Source organism: Hydra vulgaris, chromosome 04 (genome assembly GCF_038396675.1).
Source record: "Hydra vulgaris chromosome 04, alternate assembly HydraT2T_AEP".
NCBI lineage: Eukaryota > Metazoa > Cnidaria > Hydrozoa > Anthoathecata > Hydridae > Hydra > Hydra vulgaris.
In genome coordinates, this window is record NC_088923.1 from 35,174,267 (window position 1) to 35,197,615 (window position 23,349).

Consider the following 23,349-nt stretch of genomic DNA (forward strand, 5'->3'; position numbering starts at 1 on the left):
TAATATTAATCATATATTTATTTCTAATTATTTCATCTTAAAATCATCTATTTGGATAATATTCAATTTTCCAGTATTATTTTTGTTTTTTTTAAGTGATGATCTTTTTAGGATAGTGACTAGTGATAGTTAAAATTCTAGTGCCAGAATCTATTGTATTTATTTTTGCTAAAGCTAGTAATGTGTCAAGAATAAAGGTAATCTAAAAGCTTTTGTTTTTCAATTTTTTATTCTAGTAAATAATTACTTAAATAATTAAATATTACTTATTTATATAATTAAATATTACTTATTTATATAATTAAATATTACTTATTTGTATAATTATATAAATAAGGGATTTTTTTTAAATAACTTGTATTAATATCATAACTATTTTTAATCATATTTTTGCGTATTCTCGATTTAGGCTGAATTAGCTCTCTGTACTTACATTTCTGAAAGGCAATACAAACTTTTATATTTTTATTTTATTTTTCTTTCAACTAATTTACCATTATTAGTTATTACTACACAATTATTAATTTTTTTTAAGAGATAAAAAGCGTTTCTGTAGCTCACCAGAATCAATTGGTAAGACTGGTATTCAATCAATTTATATATTATATTTAATGTTTATAGCAACAAGGTATAGAAATAAGTTATTTTTTATTATTGTAAAACACCCAACCCTTGAAAATAAAAAAAACTAAAGTTGGCAAAAAATTGCAGACCTTGATATGTTTTAGGTCATCATCAGGTCAGCAAAAACATTTATTGACTAGTTCCATCATAAAAAGTAGAAACCTAAAATGTTTGGAAATATTTAGCAACCTCAAACGCTTAGTTCGGCAGTTAGGTTTGCATTGCCAAATGCCGACCCTAATTCCGAGGGCTGTACAGCAATACTTTCAAAATTTAAAAAAATGTAAAAGAATTGAAATAATTAGCTTTAATGTAATAAGAATAACGTTATCTTTTTTTTTATCTTTTAGATGTAGATTTTTCAGTATCAATTTATTCAGAAAATCAATGTGAGTATTTTAAAGTCAAATTTATTAAAGCAATTCAATAAAATAGTTTTAGATATTAATTAATAAATTGTGTGTTCTTTAAATTTGAAAAATAAATGTTTATTATATATATATATATATATATATATATATATATATATATATATATATATATATATATATATATTATATATATATATATATATATATATATATATATTTATATATATATTTATATATATATATATATATATATATATATATATATATATATATATATATATATATATATATACATATATATATATACATATATATATAAATGTATATATATATATATATATATATATATATATATATATATATATATATATACACATATATGTTCAGCAAGTGTGAGTTGGGTGTATATATATATATATATATATATATATATATATATATATATATATATATATATATATATATATATATATATATATATATATATATACATTAATTTTTTATGTTTTATTTATGTTTTCAATATCGAAACCAATGTAGAAGATTGAAAAAGCTAAACTGACTTAGCCGATAGGATTAGTGGCAGAAATGGTTACGTTAACGTTCTTGATGTTTGCAGAAAATGTTGTATTCAATCTATTTTAATTTTAGAAATACATTATTATTAATAAAACCTATAAATTATTCAATTTCGTTTTTATAATTGAAATAAAACTTGATATTTAAATTTCTGATAAAATATTTCGACATCGTTACATCATAGAAATATAGCTTACAATATACTATTGGAAAAAAAATTAAAAATACTGAAACATTTAGAAAATAATAAAATAATCAAACAAATAAATACTGAAACATTAAGAGAAATTAAATTTGGGCTCCGCTTATTAGGTACAACATATTTTCCTTAAGTTGATGAAAATGAATGTAAAATATAATTTTTTTTTTAGTTGATGCATTAACTACAAAAAGTGCATCAATATAAATACAAGGTAAAATGCGAAATTGAATTGCGGACCATTATTCTATAGGTATTTCATGTTGCAACAGCTTTTTTAGCCGTTTTTAAACAATAATCATGACTATAAATGACTACGCTGCTCCAACCAAAACCCTCAGTCGATGTATTTACATTTACCTGCATGCTCTCTCTAATAGTTAGTAAATGCATTTACACTTAATAACATACATTACTAATATATTCATATTTATTTGTATTTAAATTAATAATATAATCATGGTCCTTAAAATATAATACTTTGGTTTGCACAAAAGTTCGCATTTCACTAGTGTGTACTTTGCATTTTGCCGATTTCCTTATATTCAACAAATATTAAAGAGATATAGGAAAGCACTTGCACTCTTGATCCGTAGGCACCTTTGATCCTAAAGCGTTATCTCCATTCCTGCAAAACCTTTTAAAGAGGGCTGATAGCCAGCGTGGAATAATTATTTTACAATGGAAACCTTACTTGCCTAAGTTGCAAATCGAACTTTATTATTATTAATGATTTAGATAATACTAAAATTAGTATTATGTTATTCTATTAGTCATTATAGAAACTGTGTTTCTGAATTTTCAAATAGAAATAAAATGCAAATCCTGAAAATGATTTTTTTTTAAAAAGATAATATTTTTCAGTTTCTTGATTTTAAATCGGGGCGGGATTTATCATTCACTAACAAAGGCAGAGGCTGATCTTGCCTCTTTTTTATGTTTGAAATAACTTTTAGACATGGAGTAAACTCCCAACATTTTTATGGTTATACTTACATTAAATAACGATGCTTTGCAAATACTAAAATAAAAATAAATATTATACCCAAATAAATTTAGCCCCCCTACCCCATATGTGAGGGCAATTAGTTTGCAAAATATTTTTTATACTATTCTAAACTAATTTCAAATTTAACAATTAGTTTGAAATTTCATGAAATAATCTTTTAGCGTTCAAAAATTATAGCGAGATAAATATTGTAATCCCCCTCAAATTGAGGGGGATTCAAACTTTTAATGGACATAATTTTTAAACGCTAAGAGATTATTGCATATAATTTAAAATTGATTGATGAATATGTCTTTAGTTAACAATAGAAAAAAAATATTTTGGTAATTTGTTACCTTCACATTTGAGGTCAGGGGAGGGGTGTTTTTTGGAGGCATTTTTTTTTATCGGGCTATAATAGTAATAAAAAGTGCTGTAACGACTATTGTCGCGGAGCATAAAATTTAAAATTTATACTTTAACAGCCGTTAACAAATGTTTATCTAGTCTACCTTTAAAAGAATTTACTGTCATTGCAGAAACCGCTTTTTCAGGTAAAGCATTCCAATGAGGTATCACTCTGTTCGTAAAAAAATTGTGTCTAATGGTTGTTTTTGCAAATTCTCTTTCAAATTTCATTGAATGACCTCTTAGACTTTGGGAAGAAGCTTTATAAAGCTCTTTATACCACAATATCTTATCAATACCAGTTGTTATTTTCAAAAACTCAATAAGATCATCTCTTGTACGTCTTGTTTCCAGAGTTGTGAGACACAACTTTGCCAATTTTTCAGTATAACTTAGATGTTTTAGTTCAGGTGCTACCTTTGTTGCTCGTCTTTGAATTTTTCTAGGTCATTGATATCGTTTTTATTACCTGGACTCCACACTGGAACTGCGAATTCCAGGTGTGGTCTAACCAGCGATGTGCATAACTGCCTTACCTATTCAGTGTTAAGATAAGTAAAACTTTTTCTTATTAAACATAAGATTCTTTGTGCTTTACTTGTAGCTGCTTGAACCTAATGATTCCATTTCATATTGGATGAAACTATTACACCTAAGTCTAATTATTTTGTTGTCATTTTTAAAATAAAACTTTGATTGTCGTGTTTCATAGTGTAATTATAGTTAATATTTTTTCTTCCAATGTGCATAACACTGCATTTGCTTATGTTAAAATCCAATAACCATACATTTGACCATTCAGTTAACAAATCAATGTCATTTTGCATATTAATTAGATCATTATGTTCTTTTATAAAAGATATGATTTAAGTATCATCAGCGTATAGTTTTGTAATTGAAGAGATACATTGGGGAAGATCATTGATATGTAACAGAAAGAGAAGAGGCCCCAATACAGAACCCTGTGGCACACCGCTATAAATCTCTCACCAATCTGGTACAGCTTCACTCATTACCACTCCTTGTTTTCTGTTTTTAAAAAAAAAATCAATCCAATTTAAAATGTTGCCTTTTATTCCATAGTTAGAAATTTTATATATAAGTCGATGGTGGGGCACCTTATCGAACGCCTTTGCAAAATCTAAGAATAATATATCAACTGGATAATCATCTTCAATTTCAGTTGTAATAATATCGAAAGTTTCTAAAAGGTTTGTTAGGCATCCTTTATTTTGTACAAATCCATGTTGTTGAGGTTTTAACAGATTGTTTTCTGTTATATAAATTATCAGCTTTTTTCTAATTATTTTCTCTATTATCTTACATTGTATCGATATTAAAATGATAGGTCTGTAGTTGAGCGGATCTTCCTTGTCTCCTTTTTTAAAAAGTGATGTAATGTTCCATAATTCTGGCATCTCTTCTGAATGAATCGATTTCTTGAGTATTAATGACAAAGGTTTGGATAATCCTTCTGCACAATGCTTTAGCACATAGGCACTGATGCTATCACAACCAAGTGACTTGTTTTCATTAAGTTTTAATAAGTAATTATGTACAATATCTTCTTTTAGTTCTTGGTCCCAGTCACATTCAAATAAATGCATTGTTTTATTGATGAAATGTGCTAGACCCTTGATTTTCTTTGACAAATACTGATTGGAAACTACAATTTAGTAGATTAGCAATGACTTTTTTTATCAGTTATTATTTTATTGTCACTAGTTTTAAGTTCCCGTAGTTTTGTATGTGTTTGATTTTTTTGTGCATAGAAGAGTTTTGGGTTATGTTTTACATCTTTTGCTAAGTTTATTTCATGATCAAGAGTAGATTTTTTTAATTTGCTTTTTAATCATTTTATTAACTAGTTTGTATTCATTATTTAGGTTCGTATTTTTGAAGTTTGTAGCACGCACTCTGCACCATAGATTACGTTTTTTTCTAATTAGATTCTTGATTTTTATGTTGATGCATGGATTTTGGATAGAACTAGTGGGTTTAAAGTGGTGAGGAATATATTGTTTGCAAGCTTTTTTATAAATTTTTCAAAGGTATTCATAACATTGGTTTTGTATTTATTTTATCAAATATTTCATCCCAATTCACTTTATAAAACATGATATTCATTTCTTGGTATTTTCCTTTTCGAAAAATAAATCTCTTATTGTTGAACTTTTTCTCACATGAATTGAGTATGTTAGTTTTCCATTTTAAGAAGTAATGTCTTTTAGTAATTTGACCATCGCAATTTTATTACATAGTAATTTAATCATCGCAATTTTTTGCAAAGCCTCTTTAATTGACGTAAGTATAAATAAATAAATGTTTGGAGTTCCATGTTTGGAAGTTATCTCTCAACAAAAAAAACGCTGGTTCAGCCCTTGCAGCAAGGGAGGGTCTGAGAGCTAAAAAATAATTAAAAAGCTAATTGAAATTTAGACTTTGTTATAGTTAAGATAAATCAATAACCTTTACACAATAGGGCATAGTTACTAAGTTCTGCACAATATTTTATTGATGTTATAAACAAATATCTTATTACTCGCCTTTGAAAAATATATAGCTTATCCCCAAGAGGTGTGCGTGGGGTGGGGTGGGAGGTGGGGCTTACTACCTTGATTCTCACCCTCAACGCGCTCTTGATTGAATTCAAACTCAAATAATAAAAGTAAGAAAGTAAAATGCCTTAAACTTTATTTTTCTTATTTAAAACTAGTATTAAGATGCATGTATGTATGTAAGAATACGAAATGATCATTGTAAACTTATTTACATTTATTATAAACTTAAAATTGCTAAATTTGTTTATTTTGGAAAAACGCTTACAGAAGGATTTTCCAAAAAAACGTATTGGTTTGGGATAGATACTAGTGTATTAAACTGTTTTTATTTATTTGAAATTTATTTTTTGAAAAAAAAGTATAAACAATTGTAAAATGTAAAAAAATATTTTAATTTCTTCTGTTTTCATTTTTCCATTAGTCAATTTCTTTTACCCAAAAAAACCCATTCCGCGGAGCACTCCTGCTTTTTTACGATGAAGTTTAGATTTTATAAAAGGAGTTTGATTAAAGGAAAAAAAAAGGAATTAAACCTAAACAATAAATTAGAAATAACGAACCTTTTCTATTCGTCCATTATCAAAAAATAAGTGAGTTCGGTAATGCAACCTGGATAGTTTCGGTATTGCAACAACTACTGTTTAAAACCCTAATTCCCCGCAAAAAAAATAATGTCAAAAGCAAAGTAAATGTTTTTTGGACATTCGACATGATATATATTACATCCATCAAGAAAAATAACTTTAAAAAAGTTTTTAAAAAAATTTTATGTAACGTTTTTTTTCAAAATCAAAGTAGGAGATTGCACATTAATATATTATAGAAAGTTTACTTGAACTCCGAAACTTAAAATCGCCATGATGATATGAAAAACCTCAAAGTTTAGGTAAGTGGATTTTTTTCATTTATAGCTTGATTTAAAGGGAATGAATAAAAAAGACATATCCGAATCATTTTTTGATGATCCCCATGCCTAAATCCTCTTTTTTAGATTTTTCGGTAATGCAACGCCTTTTTCGTTATGGGTCTTACCTGTAAGGTTTTTTTTCTCAAAAATTTTTTTCGTAACTAACATATCTTAAAAATTTATATCTTTCTGATAACAATTAAAAAAAAAAAAAGTTTTAAATCGCAAGCGATGCGGGTAAATTCTAAAATCCTGTGTGCCGATGACAGCGTTACAATAGCGAACACAGAACCACATACTGATGATGATGATGATGATGATGATGATGATGATGATGATGATGATGATGATGATGATGATGATGATGATGATGATGATGATGATGATGATGATGATGATGGTAATGATGATTATGATGATCATAATGATGTTTATATATGCTAATATATACAAAATATAACATGAATTTTGAATAAAAAAATATACTTTAGGATGTATAAATGTTTATGCAGTTCCGGTCACAAACCCAGCCCCGGCTATATTTTATGAAACCCAGCCCTGGTCAAATATCAACCCTGGTTGTTTACTTATATATATATATATATATATATTCATATATATATATATATATATATATATATATATATATATATATATATATATATATATATATATATATATATATATATATATATATATATATATATATATATATATATATATATATATATATATATATATATAAAAATAAATATATCAGTCTTCTCCGTTTAGCCAGCGCTTTCGCTCTCAAGCCTTTTCGCGCTCGCCTACACGGCCGCAAAAACATTGGCTAGCACATAAAAAAGCGCTTGCCAAAAAAATAAAAGCTTTGTTTTAAATCGCAAAAAAACTATTTTGTTAATTTGTTCAACTTTTATAAAAAATAGCTTTTTTTACTAATTTTTTTTCAAAATAATTTATCTAGTATTTATTTAAAGCATTCTTATTGCTATTTTTATTATACTTTAAATAGCAGACTAAATGAAATTTTTAAATCGTGCAGGCTAACTTAAAAATGACCATCCTACCAGCGCATTTTTGTGCAATGGCATCAAATTTCAAAGGGAGAAGACTGATATATATATATATATATATATATATATATATATATATATATATATATATATATATATATATATATATATATATATATATATATATATATATATATATATATATATATATATATATATATATATATATACTTAGAATATATATATATATATATATATATATATATATATATATATATATATATATATATATATATATATATACTTAGAATAAATAGTATACTTCAAAGCTGTTCTGATTAAGAATACAATTGTGTAGAGTAGAAATAAAATAAAAGTAATATAACATAAAAAAAACTTATTAAAAAAAAAAAATTTTTCATAACTACAAAGTAATCTAAAAATACCTTCTAAATTATGTTCATCTGGTTTGATGGAAGTTACTTTGTTTAATTGTGATTGGTAAAGCTATTTGAATTAAAACTATAAATTATTTTAAAATATCTTAGAAAAACACACACATTCTATGACAAAAAAACTCATAAATGCTAACAGCTGACAACTAAAAAACGAAATCTCTTATGAATTTGTTTTGAAAACTTTCTATAAATCAACACATAATCAAGGTAAATATCAATGATAAAACATATATTTGCACCATATATATCTACTTATATTAAATGCTAAAACATATATTCATTTATCTACTTCATTTCTTTTAATACTATTTTATTTTCTCTCAATGTAATTTTTTCATAAAATTGATTATTTTTGCGATATTTGTTTTTGAGTAGAGAAATGTAATTTTTTTTAGGTTCAAATAGATGACTTGAAAATTAATCTAACTTTAAAAGGTTTTTTTATTTATAAATTTGTTTTTAAAAAAAAAAAATTTATCTTCTTTATTTTGAATACTATATTTAATATATAATATATATTAATATTACGGACGCATTCTTCTTAAGGTATAAGTTAAAACAAAAAGGAAAAATGTTTTAGAAAGCATTTTTATTCTAGATTTTCAATATTTTATTATTTTTACTTTTTATAGAAAAATAAATAAATTTAAAACAAAAAGAGTTTAGAAAACGTGTGTATAAATTTTATTTAAATTACATAAACGATGGGAAAAAGTTCACTGATGACAACTTTAAAACTGAGAATATACCTAAAAGTACTCCTTTCAGCACGCTTAATTATTTAAAAGATAATTAAACATGCTGAAAATGAATCTGATTACCAAAGAGTTCAAAGAAGTAAAGGAAAGGCTAAAACAATGATGAAGACAAACATTAAAAGGCTCAAACTTATGTTTGATCATAAAGATGGAATTTGTCAACAAAAGGTAGCTAAAAAGTTTAGCAACACATAAGTAATCATTTGAAAAAAAAGATAAATATTGCTCCAAGAAAATGACAATTCCAAAACTGACCAGGAAAAAGCATTTTCTAGAACTAAGTGCAGTCGATTGTGTCAGAAATTCGTAAACCAATCATTGACAATAAATTTTCATGTTAAATCACTAAAGTATAAAATAGAAATGATATACATTATACTAGTGATGTACTAATTCTATTATACTAACGAAAATATACCATCTACAGTTAAATAAAAAAACAAAACAAAAGTTTCAAAAAAAATATTTCTATGAATTACTTTTTCTGAAAATGGTATTTATCAGTTATATTTTGTGCTTAGTGTACTGACTGCAAATCAAAAAATCTACTTAAGCAAATGCAATTAGAAGAGACTTATTCCATTCATTGATAAGTATCATTCAGATGGTGCATATGTACTTTATCCTGATTTGGCATCATCTCCGTATGCAAAAACGATAACCACATACCTAAACAAGAAAAAAAGTCAATTTTGTTGAGAAAGCGAATAGCTCTGCAAACTTGCCAGAATGTTGTCGTGTTTTTTAAATTTTTTGGATTATTTAAAAGGCTGTGTCTCCAAGAGAATAATTGGCATGCAGAAAATCTTCAAAAACTCTAGAATCAAGTATTGTCTAAATAAAGTTGATATTGAGCTCATATGGAGTTAATCTTAGTCTATACCAGGCCTAGTTGATAAAGTCAGAATGAATGGTTTAACTGAAAATAACTGATTATATAGATAAAAACTAGAACAAAAATAGTTTCTAAAACATTTTTTATTTTTGTTCTACCTTATATCTTAAAAGAAATATGTGTCTTTAAATCCAATCTCATTTTTCAGCTGTCAACCGTTATAATAAAAAAATTAAATAATAAATGAACTAAAGCATAATAATTTATAAGTGTATTTATATTTATAACATATATTTATTTATAAGTAAATATATAAGTATGTATACAAGTATATAATATACATGTAAATATAATATTATATATATAACTATATATGCATTATATAAGTATATATGTAATACATAAGTATATAACAAGCATTAAATTATTTAAGTGTATTATATTATATAAGATTTCAAGTTATTACCTGTTTTTTAAAAACTTTAGTTTTTAAAACAGAAACTTCATCATGATCTTCAGATCCTAAGAAATCTTTAAATTCTCTGCTGTTACACATCTCTGGTCGTGAAACTAAACTCTAAAATTTTAAACATTTGCTTTATGAATAAGAAACTTTAGCAATTAAATACTTCAGAACTCGATTTATTAAATTTGTTTAATCATTCTGATTAATAATCTCTAATAGTTTTTATTGTGAAAACGCTGGATTTAATCCTGTAAATAGTTTCTTATGTAATATATATATATATATATATATATATATATATATATATATATATATATATATATATATATATATATATATATATAATATATGTGTATATATATATATATATATATATATATATATATATATATATATATATATATATATAATATATATATATATATATATTAGTGATACTCAGTTTGGACCCGGGGACCTGGTAATTTGGCTGTTTTCCCAGGTAATCGAATATCATTTTGTTGCAGCACCCAGCGCCAGGTATCTTAAAGAAATTTTTAATTAACATAAACCTTAAGTGCTGTAACTATTTGTTTAAATGGTACTTTAAACTGTGTCGAAATATTATTAACAGGATTGCTTTTAGATTAAACTTCAACCAATTAACTTCTTGATATAAATCTAAGAGTGTTATGGAGTTGATAACCACAAAGCCTAAATATGAACACTTAATGTAAATGCATCTCGCTTAAAATATTTTTTTCAATTTTTGCAAAATAATCAGAATATATTGCAAGGAGGAAAGAGAATTTTTAGTCAGTAATTAAACTAAAAACTCGAATACCTAATGTTTGTTTATTCTAATTGTTTAAGTTAGTTAAAAAATTAAAATAAGATACATAAGTGTTGTCTAAATTTTTTTTTATTTGTTTTAATTTTTTTTTATTCATATTAATATATATTACAATTATTACAAGTCAAAGTCAACTCTTTCTTTTTTTTTTGCAATTCTCTGTCTTTCTTAATCTTTTATTGTCCATACATAACTTTTGATTAATTAGCGCATATAAGCGATTATTTAACAATAAGTTACAAAAAAATATATTATATATAATACCACATAAAATGAAAATTAGTTAGTTGGAACAGTATTTTTAGAAGTTGATAGAATTAATTTTAATTTTAAAGCTCTTGATGTTTTTGGCATTGACAACGTCAGACGACAAGTTATTCAAAATATAAACAACCCTGAGGGATGAAGAATATTTACGGAGATCAAGTTTACACTTTAGCTTGTGTAATTTAAATGTGTGACCTCAAATGTAAATATAGCTGTTTACTGAAAAGAAAATTGATATATTTAGGCAAACTTAATTAACGCAAATTAATCAGTGTTATTTTGTGAAACAAATCAGTACCAGAGATTTTCACAAGCTTTTATTCCAAGGCACCCAGAATTAGGGACTTGGCATAAACTGATTCTGGCACATCTCTAATATATATACAACTCTTGGAATTAGAAAAAATGAGGTCAGCAATAACTTGCCGATCTCATTTTTTCTAATTCATAAGCATTTGCTCACTTTTTTTGCTTATTTTAATCCACATGGCATTTTTAGAAAAAAACAACAAAGAATAATGCTGCTACATCACCCTTAGGTGATGTAGCAGCATTACGCTGTGAGTCAGGCTATTTATCAGTCGATGTATGTACTGAAGCCTCCAGCAGTAGGCTATTTCAGTATGACATCAGACTGCTCACCTAAATCAGCAGTATATATTTATATATATAAATATATACTGCTGATATATATGTATATGTGTATATATATGTGTATATATGTCAGCATATATACACATATATATGTGTATATATGCTGACATATATACACATATACATATATATACACACATATATATGTATATATATTTGTGTATATATATGTATATGTGTATATATGAGTGTGTGTGTGCGTGCGTGTGTGTGTGTGTGTGTGTGTGTGTGTGTGTGTGTGTGTGTGTGTGTGTGTGTGTGTGTGTATATATATATATATATATATATATATATTAGGGTGATCCTATACATTCTATACGCCCTAGGGTGATCCTATACATTCTATACGCCCTATACATTCAAAAATTTAACTGTCCCTGTTTTTAAAACTTTCTATTGGTTCTCACAAGACACTCTGTTAAATTTTTTTAAATTAAATGAGATTTATGGGGGACAACTCATGTCTGAAACTTGCAACAAGACCCTAAAAAGAAGAAAAAAAAGTTTTATAAATGTATGTCATGTTGGGTCTCACAAGAAGCGAAATTTTATAAAAATTTCAAAAATAACAAAAATTTTACACAAGATTTGTTTTTTTAAGTTTTATTGCATTAAAATTATTACTTTTTAATAAAAAATAAAAATTTACAATTTTTCATGGTTTTTTTTCTTCTTCTTTTTAGGGCCTCGTTGCAAGTTTCAGACTTGAGTTGGCCCCCCTAAATCTCATTCAATTTTAAAAAAATTTAACAGAGTGTCTTGTGAGAACCAATAGAAAGTTTTAAGAATAGAGACAGATTAATTTTTGAAAGTATGGGAGGTTGGATGCACTCTAATATATACAGTATCGGACAAAACGAGTGCAACCAAATAATACTAATTTAGTTTCTTTATATAAAAGTGCTGCATTTTTTCAATTTAGAGAAATAACTATGTAACTGTATAGAGACAAAGTTCTTCAAGTTTTATTCATCACAAAGTTCATTATTTGTACACGAAAATTAATAAATTAATCAAAAGTATTAAAAAAAGTTGATTTCCTTCTGGACAAAACAAGTGCAACTCGACAAAATGTAGACCAAGCTGTATTTCGCTATCAATATTTCGTGGCAAATCCTTTGTTGTCAATCACAGCCTTGCATCTTCGAGGCATAGACTCGATCAGATGATCAATGAAACTTTGTGGAATTTTCAAACAGTTGATCCATATTACGAACACCTTCACCATTAATTCTGCGGTTGACGATCTCCCACAGGTTCTCGATAGGGTTGAGATCCGGAGATTGAGGCGGCCGAACCATCACCGATAGGTGGTTATCTTGAAACCACTGCTTGACTACTTTTGCAGTGTATTTCGGATCGTTGTCTTACTGAAAAACCCATTTTATTTGAATATTCCATTCACCATGAGGTAACATAACACCTTTCAGGATATTTTTATACATGAAACAGTCCATTATTCCATCGTTTCAATGTATTGGACCTAGACCGTTAGTAGAAAAACACCCCCAGACCATTACATTTTTTCACGCGATATTTATCACAACTTTTTTGTGTCATTCGACTTACGTAATCGCCAATAATTTTCTTTCTTAGTTCCAATCCAAGACTGTCGGGAGCCATTTTTGCACTTGAAGTCATAAAAATAATAAAAATAAATAATCACGCTTCTCAAGGCTTACCGTGTTACATTTACCTTGTGATGATACAATAATGCTCTGTGGGACACAATGTCTTGGTTGGATGTGGACTGTATTGATGTAATGAAACACTTGTTGTATTTCACTTCTTGTATTGATGTTCTTCGATAAAACACTTTGATAAAACTCACTTCGATAAACTGTCTTGATAATATTGACTGATTGACTTCCATATACTGATTGAATTACATGTCGATTTACATGTCTCTTATATAGTAAAATGAACCTGTTTGAACCTGTTCTAGAAGATTCTAGATGCTTCTTTTCGATGCTTCTGGGTGCATCTGGATGCTTCTGAATGTTTCTGGATATTTCTGGATGCTACTGGATGCTTCCAGATGCTTCTTCTGGAAACTTCTGGGAGCTTCTGCATGCTTCTGGAAACTTCTGGATACTTCCTTTATTTATTAAAAAACTTCCGTAACGTTGACACGGACCAGAAAATGAAACAAACCAAATAAGAAAATGAAACAAACCAAAAAAGTTGTACTTGTTTTGTCCGTTGCAAAATGGCACTTGTCAACGAAATTCTGCCTGTGTGCTGTCACCTGTCAGCTGATTGCTCATGTCATGGCATGCTATGACTCCAGACTCCTGAACTGTTTGCTGTGGTAGTATAGTTCGTTTCGTTTTTAAGACATGTAAAATTAGGAACACTTTTTAGCATTGTTCGATGTTGGTTGCAAATGTTTTGTCCAATACTGTATATATAGCTGATGTATGTACTGAAACCCCTGATGTATGTACTGAAGCAGCAGGCTATTTCAGTGTGACATTAGAGATGTTATTTAAACACGCATTCGTAATTATATACATACATACATATATAAAAGAGCAAAGATAGAAATAGTAAGGGATTGGACAAACCTAGTTTACGTATTGACACCATCACACACACATAAATTTGATATGCTACATTTTAATGAATGTCACTGTAAAACACTTGAAATAGTTATTTTTTTTATTCGTAAATGTTTTTATTGTCTCATGTATTTAATCAGAATAGTATACTGTTTTGTTTATGCTGTAAAATGATTTTGTTCAATTACACTTGATTTGCAATATTTTGCAATAGATTTTTTAATTTGATAAATATTTTGTTCAGATATTCATTCTTGCTAAACAAAAATAATTCTACATAATAAAATCCAGACTTGCTACATATAATAATTATATTCTTAGAACCAAAACTGTTTTAAGATCAAACATAAATGTTATTTATGGCCATGGCAAAATTTAATCAGTTTCATTAAGTGATGCAGATGTGTCTTAAAATAAAAAGTGCTTTGAATTAGGATTTTTTTTTTTTACCAAAGTAAAAGTGTAGTTAATATTTATATCAATTAATTAATTGATTTTATTGCAGTAATCTATACCGCATTATTTGAAATGTTTAGTTTAAATAAGAATTTTTCATTTATTAGGTTAAAACACAAAAAGATAGACTTAGTATATTTAAACTGCTTAAAATTGAACATAAATTAAACATTTAAAACATCTTTTCTAAAGCATAGTTTTGGTTGTTCTAATCATGAGTTTCTTCAAAAAGGTCTTGGAATTTGGGAAAGCACCTCCTCATAAACAAATAAATATAAACAGTGGTCAAAATAGGTGTCAAACATCAGCACCTCTCAGACCATTTACAAGATCCGCCCAAAGGGGATGTCCAACCACTGTCAATTTTGTCAGAAAAAATTAACAAAGGCAATCTGACAATATTCTACTAATATATTCATCAATCAAGTTACTTTACATGTTTTTTTTTTTATTATTGTGGTTACAACCCTCTCTTAACGCTATACTTCGAAACACAAACTTTGATCAACAACCCGCTGCACAAAGAAACAAATCGAGCCCCATTCTACCAGGAATGTGATGGGGATCAAACTCAGAACTTTTTACTTACAAAACAAAAAACATGCCAAAAGCAGAACCAAAGCTAACTGGCTAACAGCTGTAAATGATTGTGCAGAATTAAAAGATTAATTTAAAAGAAAGAAGATTTAAAATAATTTACAGATACAAAACTATTTAAACAAAGGATCCAAAGCACTAGGAATTCTTGTTTAATATTGTTACAGAGAACAGAAAGTTATTTCTGATGCAGGAGAGTTTACTATCAGAAACACCCAAACCAAATAAAAATGAGCCTTAATAAGCTTGAACTGCTTAATGCTTAACTTTATTGAAGAAAATTTAGCAATTCACTGAGACAAAAAATAAATTATTGGTACCAGTTATACAAGGCCACAATGAGCAATAGGCAACCACTCAAAAAATGTTTATAAATACAAATTTTTTGATTAGAACATTTAAACAGTTTTTTTTTTCAAAATTATGACATTTTTAAATCTTGTTTCATTTTGAATTCAAAATTTAACAACGAAAGACTTTATAGGTTAACATATAAGACTTAAAATCTTATATGTTATATAGTTGTATTAAAGTAAATTAAATAAGTATATTTTGTTTTATCAAACTTCTTACTTCATTATTATTACATAAAGTTTTTCATTCAAGTATTGTACTGTTTACATTTTTTTAGTTTTTCATTATGGTGTTTACTTAAAATTAGTACTTGTACTATATGTAAATATTCCATGAAATGTAAAATCTATTTCAGAATACATTTGATTTGATTTGATTTATTTGTGTTTTTTACTTTCAGCATGATCACTAAGTATTTAAAAAAACCATATCATACCACATTAATACACATTTGCTTTAAAACATTTTTCGAAAAACTATTTTTATTTTTTTTATATTATAATATGCCTATACAATATTATTTATCAATGACTTATAGGGATGTACCAAAAATTCAGCTTCTACACTTTTGCCGAAGCTTCGGCAGAAGCCAGTTGTTATGTTTGCCTAATCATCGGCTTCAGCAAATTAATTTTCAGTAATTAAAATTATTTAAGCTTAGTTTTCAATATCTACAGAAATAATGTAAAATAGTTGTGCAATTTTAATGAACAGCAACTTTTACAGGATCCAAATTGTTTCTATTTCCACAACAATTGTTTTACAATACAAAATTCATTATAAAACTGATGCTAAATTGCATAACTTACACTAGTTTCCATTGTATAACAAATTTTTTGTGCAACTGCTGAACGACATTCCCAAAACAATTAAAACCAGCTAGTTTAAGCAACTGGCATTTTGGTCATTTAACTCGACTAATAAGGACATTTAAATAGACTAATAAGTAAACTAGTATTTAATGCTTGATAGTTTAAAGAAATTAAATGCAATATTATTAAATTTCTACCTTTTTTTTTTTAATGTGTGGTTGTTTTTTAAGCTTTAAATTACAGATATAAAATTTACTTTAAACCTTGTGTTATTTACCTAATAAGTAACGAGTTACTAATTAGTAATTAATTTAAGTAGTAAATTAGTGACAAGTCTAGCTACATACATAAAAAAGTAATGTCTATATGCAACTGCTTCTTGTATTGTTTTCTTTGTATGACCATAATTTTGTATTTTTAAAAAAAAAAATAATATAAAAAAATAAATAGCAAAAAGGCAAAGCTATAGCCTAAAACTCTTAACACTTGCAAGAGTGTTTTATAATAACCATGATTGATAGCTCACAAAGTGATAATGAAATATCTTGTGCATTAGAATAATTGCAGTATTACAATACCTACTATATATTGTAATTGTAGTATTACAATACATACTATATATTTATTTAGCCAGCGTTTGTTCAACAAAAACCGTCTTTTGAACTTTCAAAAGGTCTTCAGAACATTCAAAAACGTTTAATAGACATCTTTTTTGGACCAAAGACTGGATAGGAATACTGTTTGTTAAAAATTAGTAATATAGTTAGATAGTTAGGATAGATAGATATGCAAGATAGCAAATTTTAGCTGTATAAATATAAAAGCTTCAGCAAAGTGGCTTCAGCAGAAGCTTTGGCTTTGGCAAATTCTTGGCTTCAGTACATCCCTAATAACTAACCAATATTATTTCTTTGTTCTAAGATAAAATGCTGACAAATAAAATTTATTTTTAATTACAAAACTAAAATTTAAAAAAAATTATATAAACAAATTGTTATTATTTTTACCACTAAATACGATTCAAGAATTTTTCTCCTTCCTTCAATAACATCTGGATCCATTCGACCAAATGGCATGGCATATCTTCTATTTGGTCGTAAAATACCTTTCATGTGTTTAGCCATTGGCCCATGAGTCAAGCGATTATGAAGATATAAAAACTCTCTTTAAAATAAATGTGTGTGTGTATATATACATATATATATATATGTGTGTGTATACAAATGTGTGTGTGTATATATACATATATATATATATGTGTGTGTATATAAATGTGTGTGTGTATATATACATATATATATATATATATATATATATATATATATATATATATATATATATATATATATATATATATATATATATACATATATATATATAAAATATATATAAACAGGCCTTGTTAAGAAGCATTACGCAGCTGGCATTTTGCTTGCGAAAAGGCGATTTGCCTACGCATTCAGCAGTTTTGCCTTACGCAAAAACTTTTATCTTTAAGAATATTTAAATTATCTTTTGATATTGTTTGTGACATTTATTCAGAAGAAATAAATTCGTAAAAGCATATAACTGCAATTGTAAACTAATAGATTTTTTGTTAAAGAAACAGTTGGTTTAATAATTTTGTTGTTGTTGTTAAAAATTAGTTTTAAAGAAAATAAAGTATTTTAAGTTTTATCTTAAGGAATTAAATATATAAATTCCTTTTAAATTTATAAATTATTTTTTGTCATAATAGTTTAAAAAATGCACGATTTATTTTGATGAAAATACTTTATTAATAAGATATTTTATTTTAAGTTTATGGTCAATTCAATAACGTAAAGTTTTAATGACGCTCGTTTAATTTATGAAAATAAACTATGATCACAAATACGTTATTGGTAACAGATAAAACTATTTATTGTTTAAAAACACTATTAAAAAGAGTTCACAAAAAAAAATAAGAAAAAATTTAATAACAGTTAATAAAATAACCAAAAACCAATTGTAAAATTATGAGAAAATAAACAAATATTATGTTACAATTTATGAAAAAAATATATTTTTCAAAATAAAATTTATTTCATATTTGAAAAAAATGATAAAAATGATTTTTCAGCGAAATCTCATAACAAGGCCTGTATATGTATATTTTTTATTTGAGTAATATTTTCATTTATATTTTTATTAATTTCTACAAAACAAACAAAAAAAATTAAATTATAAAAAATTTAGCAGTATAACGTTGTAACAAAATATTCAATTGCTTAGGAAACTCTACGACTTCGAAAAATCATTTGATAAGCCATGGAATTGATAAGACAAAAGAATCACATTTGATAAAAGTTGAAAAAATGTCCAAAAACTATTAGTGATATTATAATAATATAAAAAATAAAAAATCATCTCAGTGACAAACCCAGATTTTATTTGAATCAGTGTTTTTTAAAATAGCTGATTTGACATTTTGTCAAAAATCCATTTTTTCGATGATTGATGATGATCTTTAATAATAACTTAATTTTCTTTTAAAAGGGTGTTTAAATGTCATCTCCTTATACAAGTAAAGCTAATTAAAATTTTTTAGCTTTTATTAAAAAGAAAAATTTGCTTTAAATACATCTTTTGAAAAAAAATTACTCTCCTCCGTGGCTTACCTAATCAAGCCACAGTTGTTGCTGTCAAGTTACAATTTTTTGCTAGCTACGTTGTTTTAACTTTAAGTACAATAAAAAGTTTTGCTATAGAGGATCTTGTTATTTCGAGTCCTAGAAAAATGGAAAGCGATCCTTGTATGTATAAGCATAACAAAATTAAACAAGCTCATTAATGGGACAAGCATACATCAATCACAAGAGAATGAAGTTCCACCAGAGCACCCTTGCAGGAAAGGTTCAATTTTCCAGGACAACTAGATCATTTAAAACTTATGTTCATATTGAATTTATTATGTTTCAAAATACTATATTATAGAACAATTCAAAATACCTGGCCTTATCTTAGATACAAATAATAGTGTAAGTATTATACGTATCTTAGATACCTAAAATACTTAGACTAGATAAGATAAGGTTTACCTGATTTAAACAGGCTGATGAATAAAATGACTCTTAAGTAAACATTTTACAGTTCTTACATATATTTAGACGAAGTTAGTACTTAGATTAGGTTTGCATTGGTATACCTGTTTTATACAATATAATGAGAAAAATGACTTATATAATGAGTAAACAACAAACAGTTGTCACATATTTAACCCTTGGTACATAGTAGTTTAAATTGCCTAAGTTTTATTATAGAATTTTTCTCCAAAAGTAAACATACTATGATCAGTTAAATCTTGTTATAGCAGACTTAGACCTACATAGTGTTATAGGTTTGTTATAGGCCTACATAGGTGTTGAGAATATAACATAGGTAGCAACACTAACAAGTTAAAAACTCTTAACACAAAATGGTCTATTTTTCTCTGATTCCTGTCACTATTGCTCTGTGTTTAAGATTAGCTATTTTAAATAATGCTGTTTTATAATACTATTATTTATTATTAATATTAGAAAATTATTTCTGATAGAAAAACCATTTTTCAGCCTGTAGGCCATCATTAATCTTTTGTTGTTTTTTTTTGTTGTTGTTTTTTTTTGTACCTGCTTAAAAACATGTTTGGAAAAGCTTGGGCCAACTGTGAAGATATCTTTTCCAACTTTTATGAGATGAAAAGCAAATATGAACAAAATCTATATATTTAAAGATTGATGTCGCTAGCTTAAAAGAAGAGTACTCAGCCAAAAGAATGTTGAACAACCAATGCACCAAAACAGCTTCTCTACCATGGAGAGCAATGTGCATGTAGAAGTATGTTGCAATGCATGTTTACCTGTCCTGTGTTTTACAATGATTACAGAGAATAAGGAACTTTAAGGTTATTAGAAAAACCCCTAAAGATAAAAGAAGAAAAGGTTTTATTCATAGTCTTCCTCAGAATGTTTATGTAAGTAAACAAATACAACCATTTCTACTCAAGAAATTGCATTACTCAAAAATCTTTGTAGGACATGGTCAATTTTGCTATTCTAGTGTTGAATTTGAAAGTGGAATGTGAGTAATTGTTTTTGTGTAGATGATGATTAGATGGTTTGGAATGCTCAATATTTGTTTAAGTGTACTGATGCATACACCGTCATTGGTTGCATCATGAAGATCAATACCAGCTGCTTTTAGGAAAGTTTTGAAAGATATCTTGGATTTAGATTTATTGGTTGTGGAGGTAAGGATAACTGCATTGTGGGTAAAATAGCTGAGGCAATAGGCACAGTAAGCAGCTATAAGCATAGATTTAGACCATCCTCCAAATATTCTAAGTTGGTTAAAAAAATGTTAATAAGGGATAATTTTATTATATAGGCTTCACCGTTGTTTTTCAAATTTTAGACTCAAGTTAAAGTCCTGATTTGAAAAATCCTGATTTGAAAGTGAGCAAGTGTTTTTACTGGAACCATTTGTACTTATATAACAATTTATATATGCAAATTATACTTTTTGGTTTGACTGCTCACAAGTAGACACTTTGCTGCAAGTGCAAAGAATTATATCTCCACATCTAAATGATGTGGCTAAAAAAGCAGCATAGGCTGAGTTGGATGTTCATAAGCTGATGAGTAAAAAGTTAAACAATGCTCTAAAACAAACATAAGAAGATGAATTAAATGAGAAGGCATTTGATTATATGAAGATATTACACAAGACAGCCTCTAGTCAATGTTTTCTTTGTACACAATATCAAAAGAGAATATACACAAAATATCAAGGTTCTACATATATTTGTATCATGAAAGTCAAGGAAGAAAAGGGTCCAACTTAGTTGCTAGTTTTTAAAATGAATTAATAAAAACACAGGAACATCTTAACAATATCCATCAAGTCAGGGAGCTTATTATTAGCAGTTTCAGCTCAGAAAAAGTTTATATGAAAGAAATAGTAGATGTAACCAAATTCTTTAATTTTAAAACTTGGAGCACCAAACATAACAAAAAGTCTTCCATTTCTGTAGAAACTTCTGTGATTTTGAAGAACTGGAAAAAGATGTATGGACTTCATGCTTACTTTGTTTTACTTAAAGCTTTTTTAGTTACTAATTATACTTATGAATTATATTGATATACATAAATAAAAATTAAACTGATAAGTTTTCATTCTTTTTTTTTTTAAATCAAACATTCGCTTAGTAATTAAGTAATAGTTTTAAATGCTAAACGTTAAATAAGTTACAACATGCAGTCTTCTCCATTTAAAATTTATCGCCAGCGCACAAAAAAGTGCTGGCTGGACAGTAATTATTTGTCTGGCGTGCGCTATTTAAAAAAAAAATTTTTTTTTTGTACCTTTTTAATTAGAATTTGATTATGAAAAAAGATTTGTTGCAATTTAAAAACACTCTTGAAATTTTTTGGCAAGCGCTTAAAAAAGCGTCAGCCGTAGTATTGGCATGTGGGCAAGCGCAAAAGCGCTCATCAAATGGAGAAGACTTAACATGCAACCCTCGGAGTTCGGAAAAATGAGGTTGGCAATAATTTGCTGACCTCAATCTCTTAGAGGTCGGCATCAGGTTGGCAAAAAAAAAGTTGATACAAAGATCTTACCATTAAACATAGAAACAAGGTTGGCATTATTTTTCCGACCTCAAACACTTTTAGGTCAGTAGTTAGGTCGGCATTGCCGAATGCCGACCCTAATTCTTAGGGTTGCAACATGTAATTACTTTTTTATTTTATTGTATTATTCTGAAGTAGTTTAAATGAACAGAAATTTAGTTATTTACTAGTGCATTTGAAATCAATTTTTTTTTTCTGTTTTTAATAAAAGAGTAAAAGAAAAACAAGTAATACATATATTTTGGGTGCTTTTTTTTAGGCCCCAACATACTGCTCCAACAGTACCAAAACAGATCTAGGCTTGTCAACAAAATGCAAAATAACAACTACAGCAAACAAAATGTTGAAAATGCTTTGAAACATTATAGAGAGCAAAGAATATCATTAAGAAAGTGTGCATTCAAGTTTAAAGTACAAAATCGATAATGATTGACAGTAATAAAAGTAAGAATGCAGGACAGCATGGAAGAAGAAGGCCAATAACAACAACAGCAACAGCAGCTTTATCAGTTGAAACTGAAAAGTTGTTGATTTATTTGATTGAATGCTTCAGTAATTAGGGTTATAGTTTGACACACACTAATATAAGTTCTTCAACACAATTTGAAAAACACAAATAATGAAGGTTTGCCATTTTTGAATAATGTTTTTGGAATTTATTCAAAAATGGCAAACCTTCATTAGAGTGGTGGTATGATTTTAAAGAGAGATAGAAACATGATATAGCATGAAATAAACCTGATAACATTGCATCAAACAGAGCATTATTGCACTTCAAATATAATTGACAACTATTTTAACAGTTATAAGAAACAATATAATAAAGTCAAATTCGATCACTTAAAAGCTTATCATATTCGGAACTGCAGTGAGGTGATTTTAGTGATGACTAAAAATTTCAATTTTATGCTGAAAAGGTACAAACTGGGCTCTCAAACTTATAGAAAACAATGTAAAAATAAATTATACCATAAACAACTGTCCCAATGTATCAGATTTTTACTTACCATAAT

General features: G+C 26.9%; 1 protein-coding gene across 1 annotated transcript in view; it reads right to left on the reverse strand.

Annotated features, from left to right (window-relative positions):
• Positions 1 to 23,349, reverse strand: part of LOC101236069 (uncharacterized) — a 79,720-nt gene that overhangs the window by 30,477 nt on the left and 25,894 nt on the right. The window contains exons 4-6 of the mRNA XM_065796180.1: positions 17,711 to 17,867; positions 10,171 to 10,281; positions 8,100 to 8,160 (exon numbers count right to left, since the gene is read on the reverse strand). Of these exons, the coding sequence (XP_065652252.1) occupies positions 8,100 to 8,160; positions 10,171 to 10,281; positions 17,711 to 17,867 (329 nt within the window). The remainder of the gene's footprint in view (positions 1 to 8,099; positions 8,161 to 10,170; positions 10,282 to 17,710; positions 17,868 to 23,349) is intronic.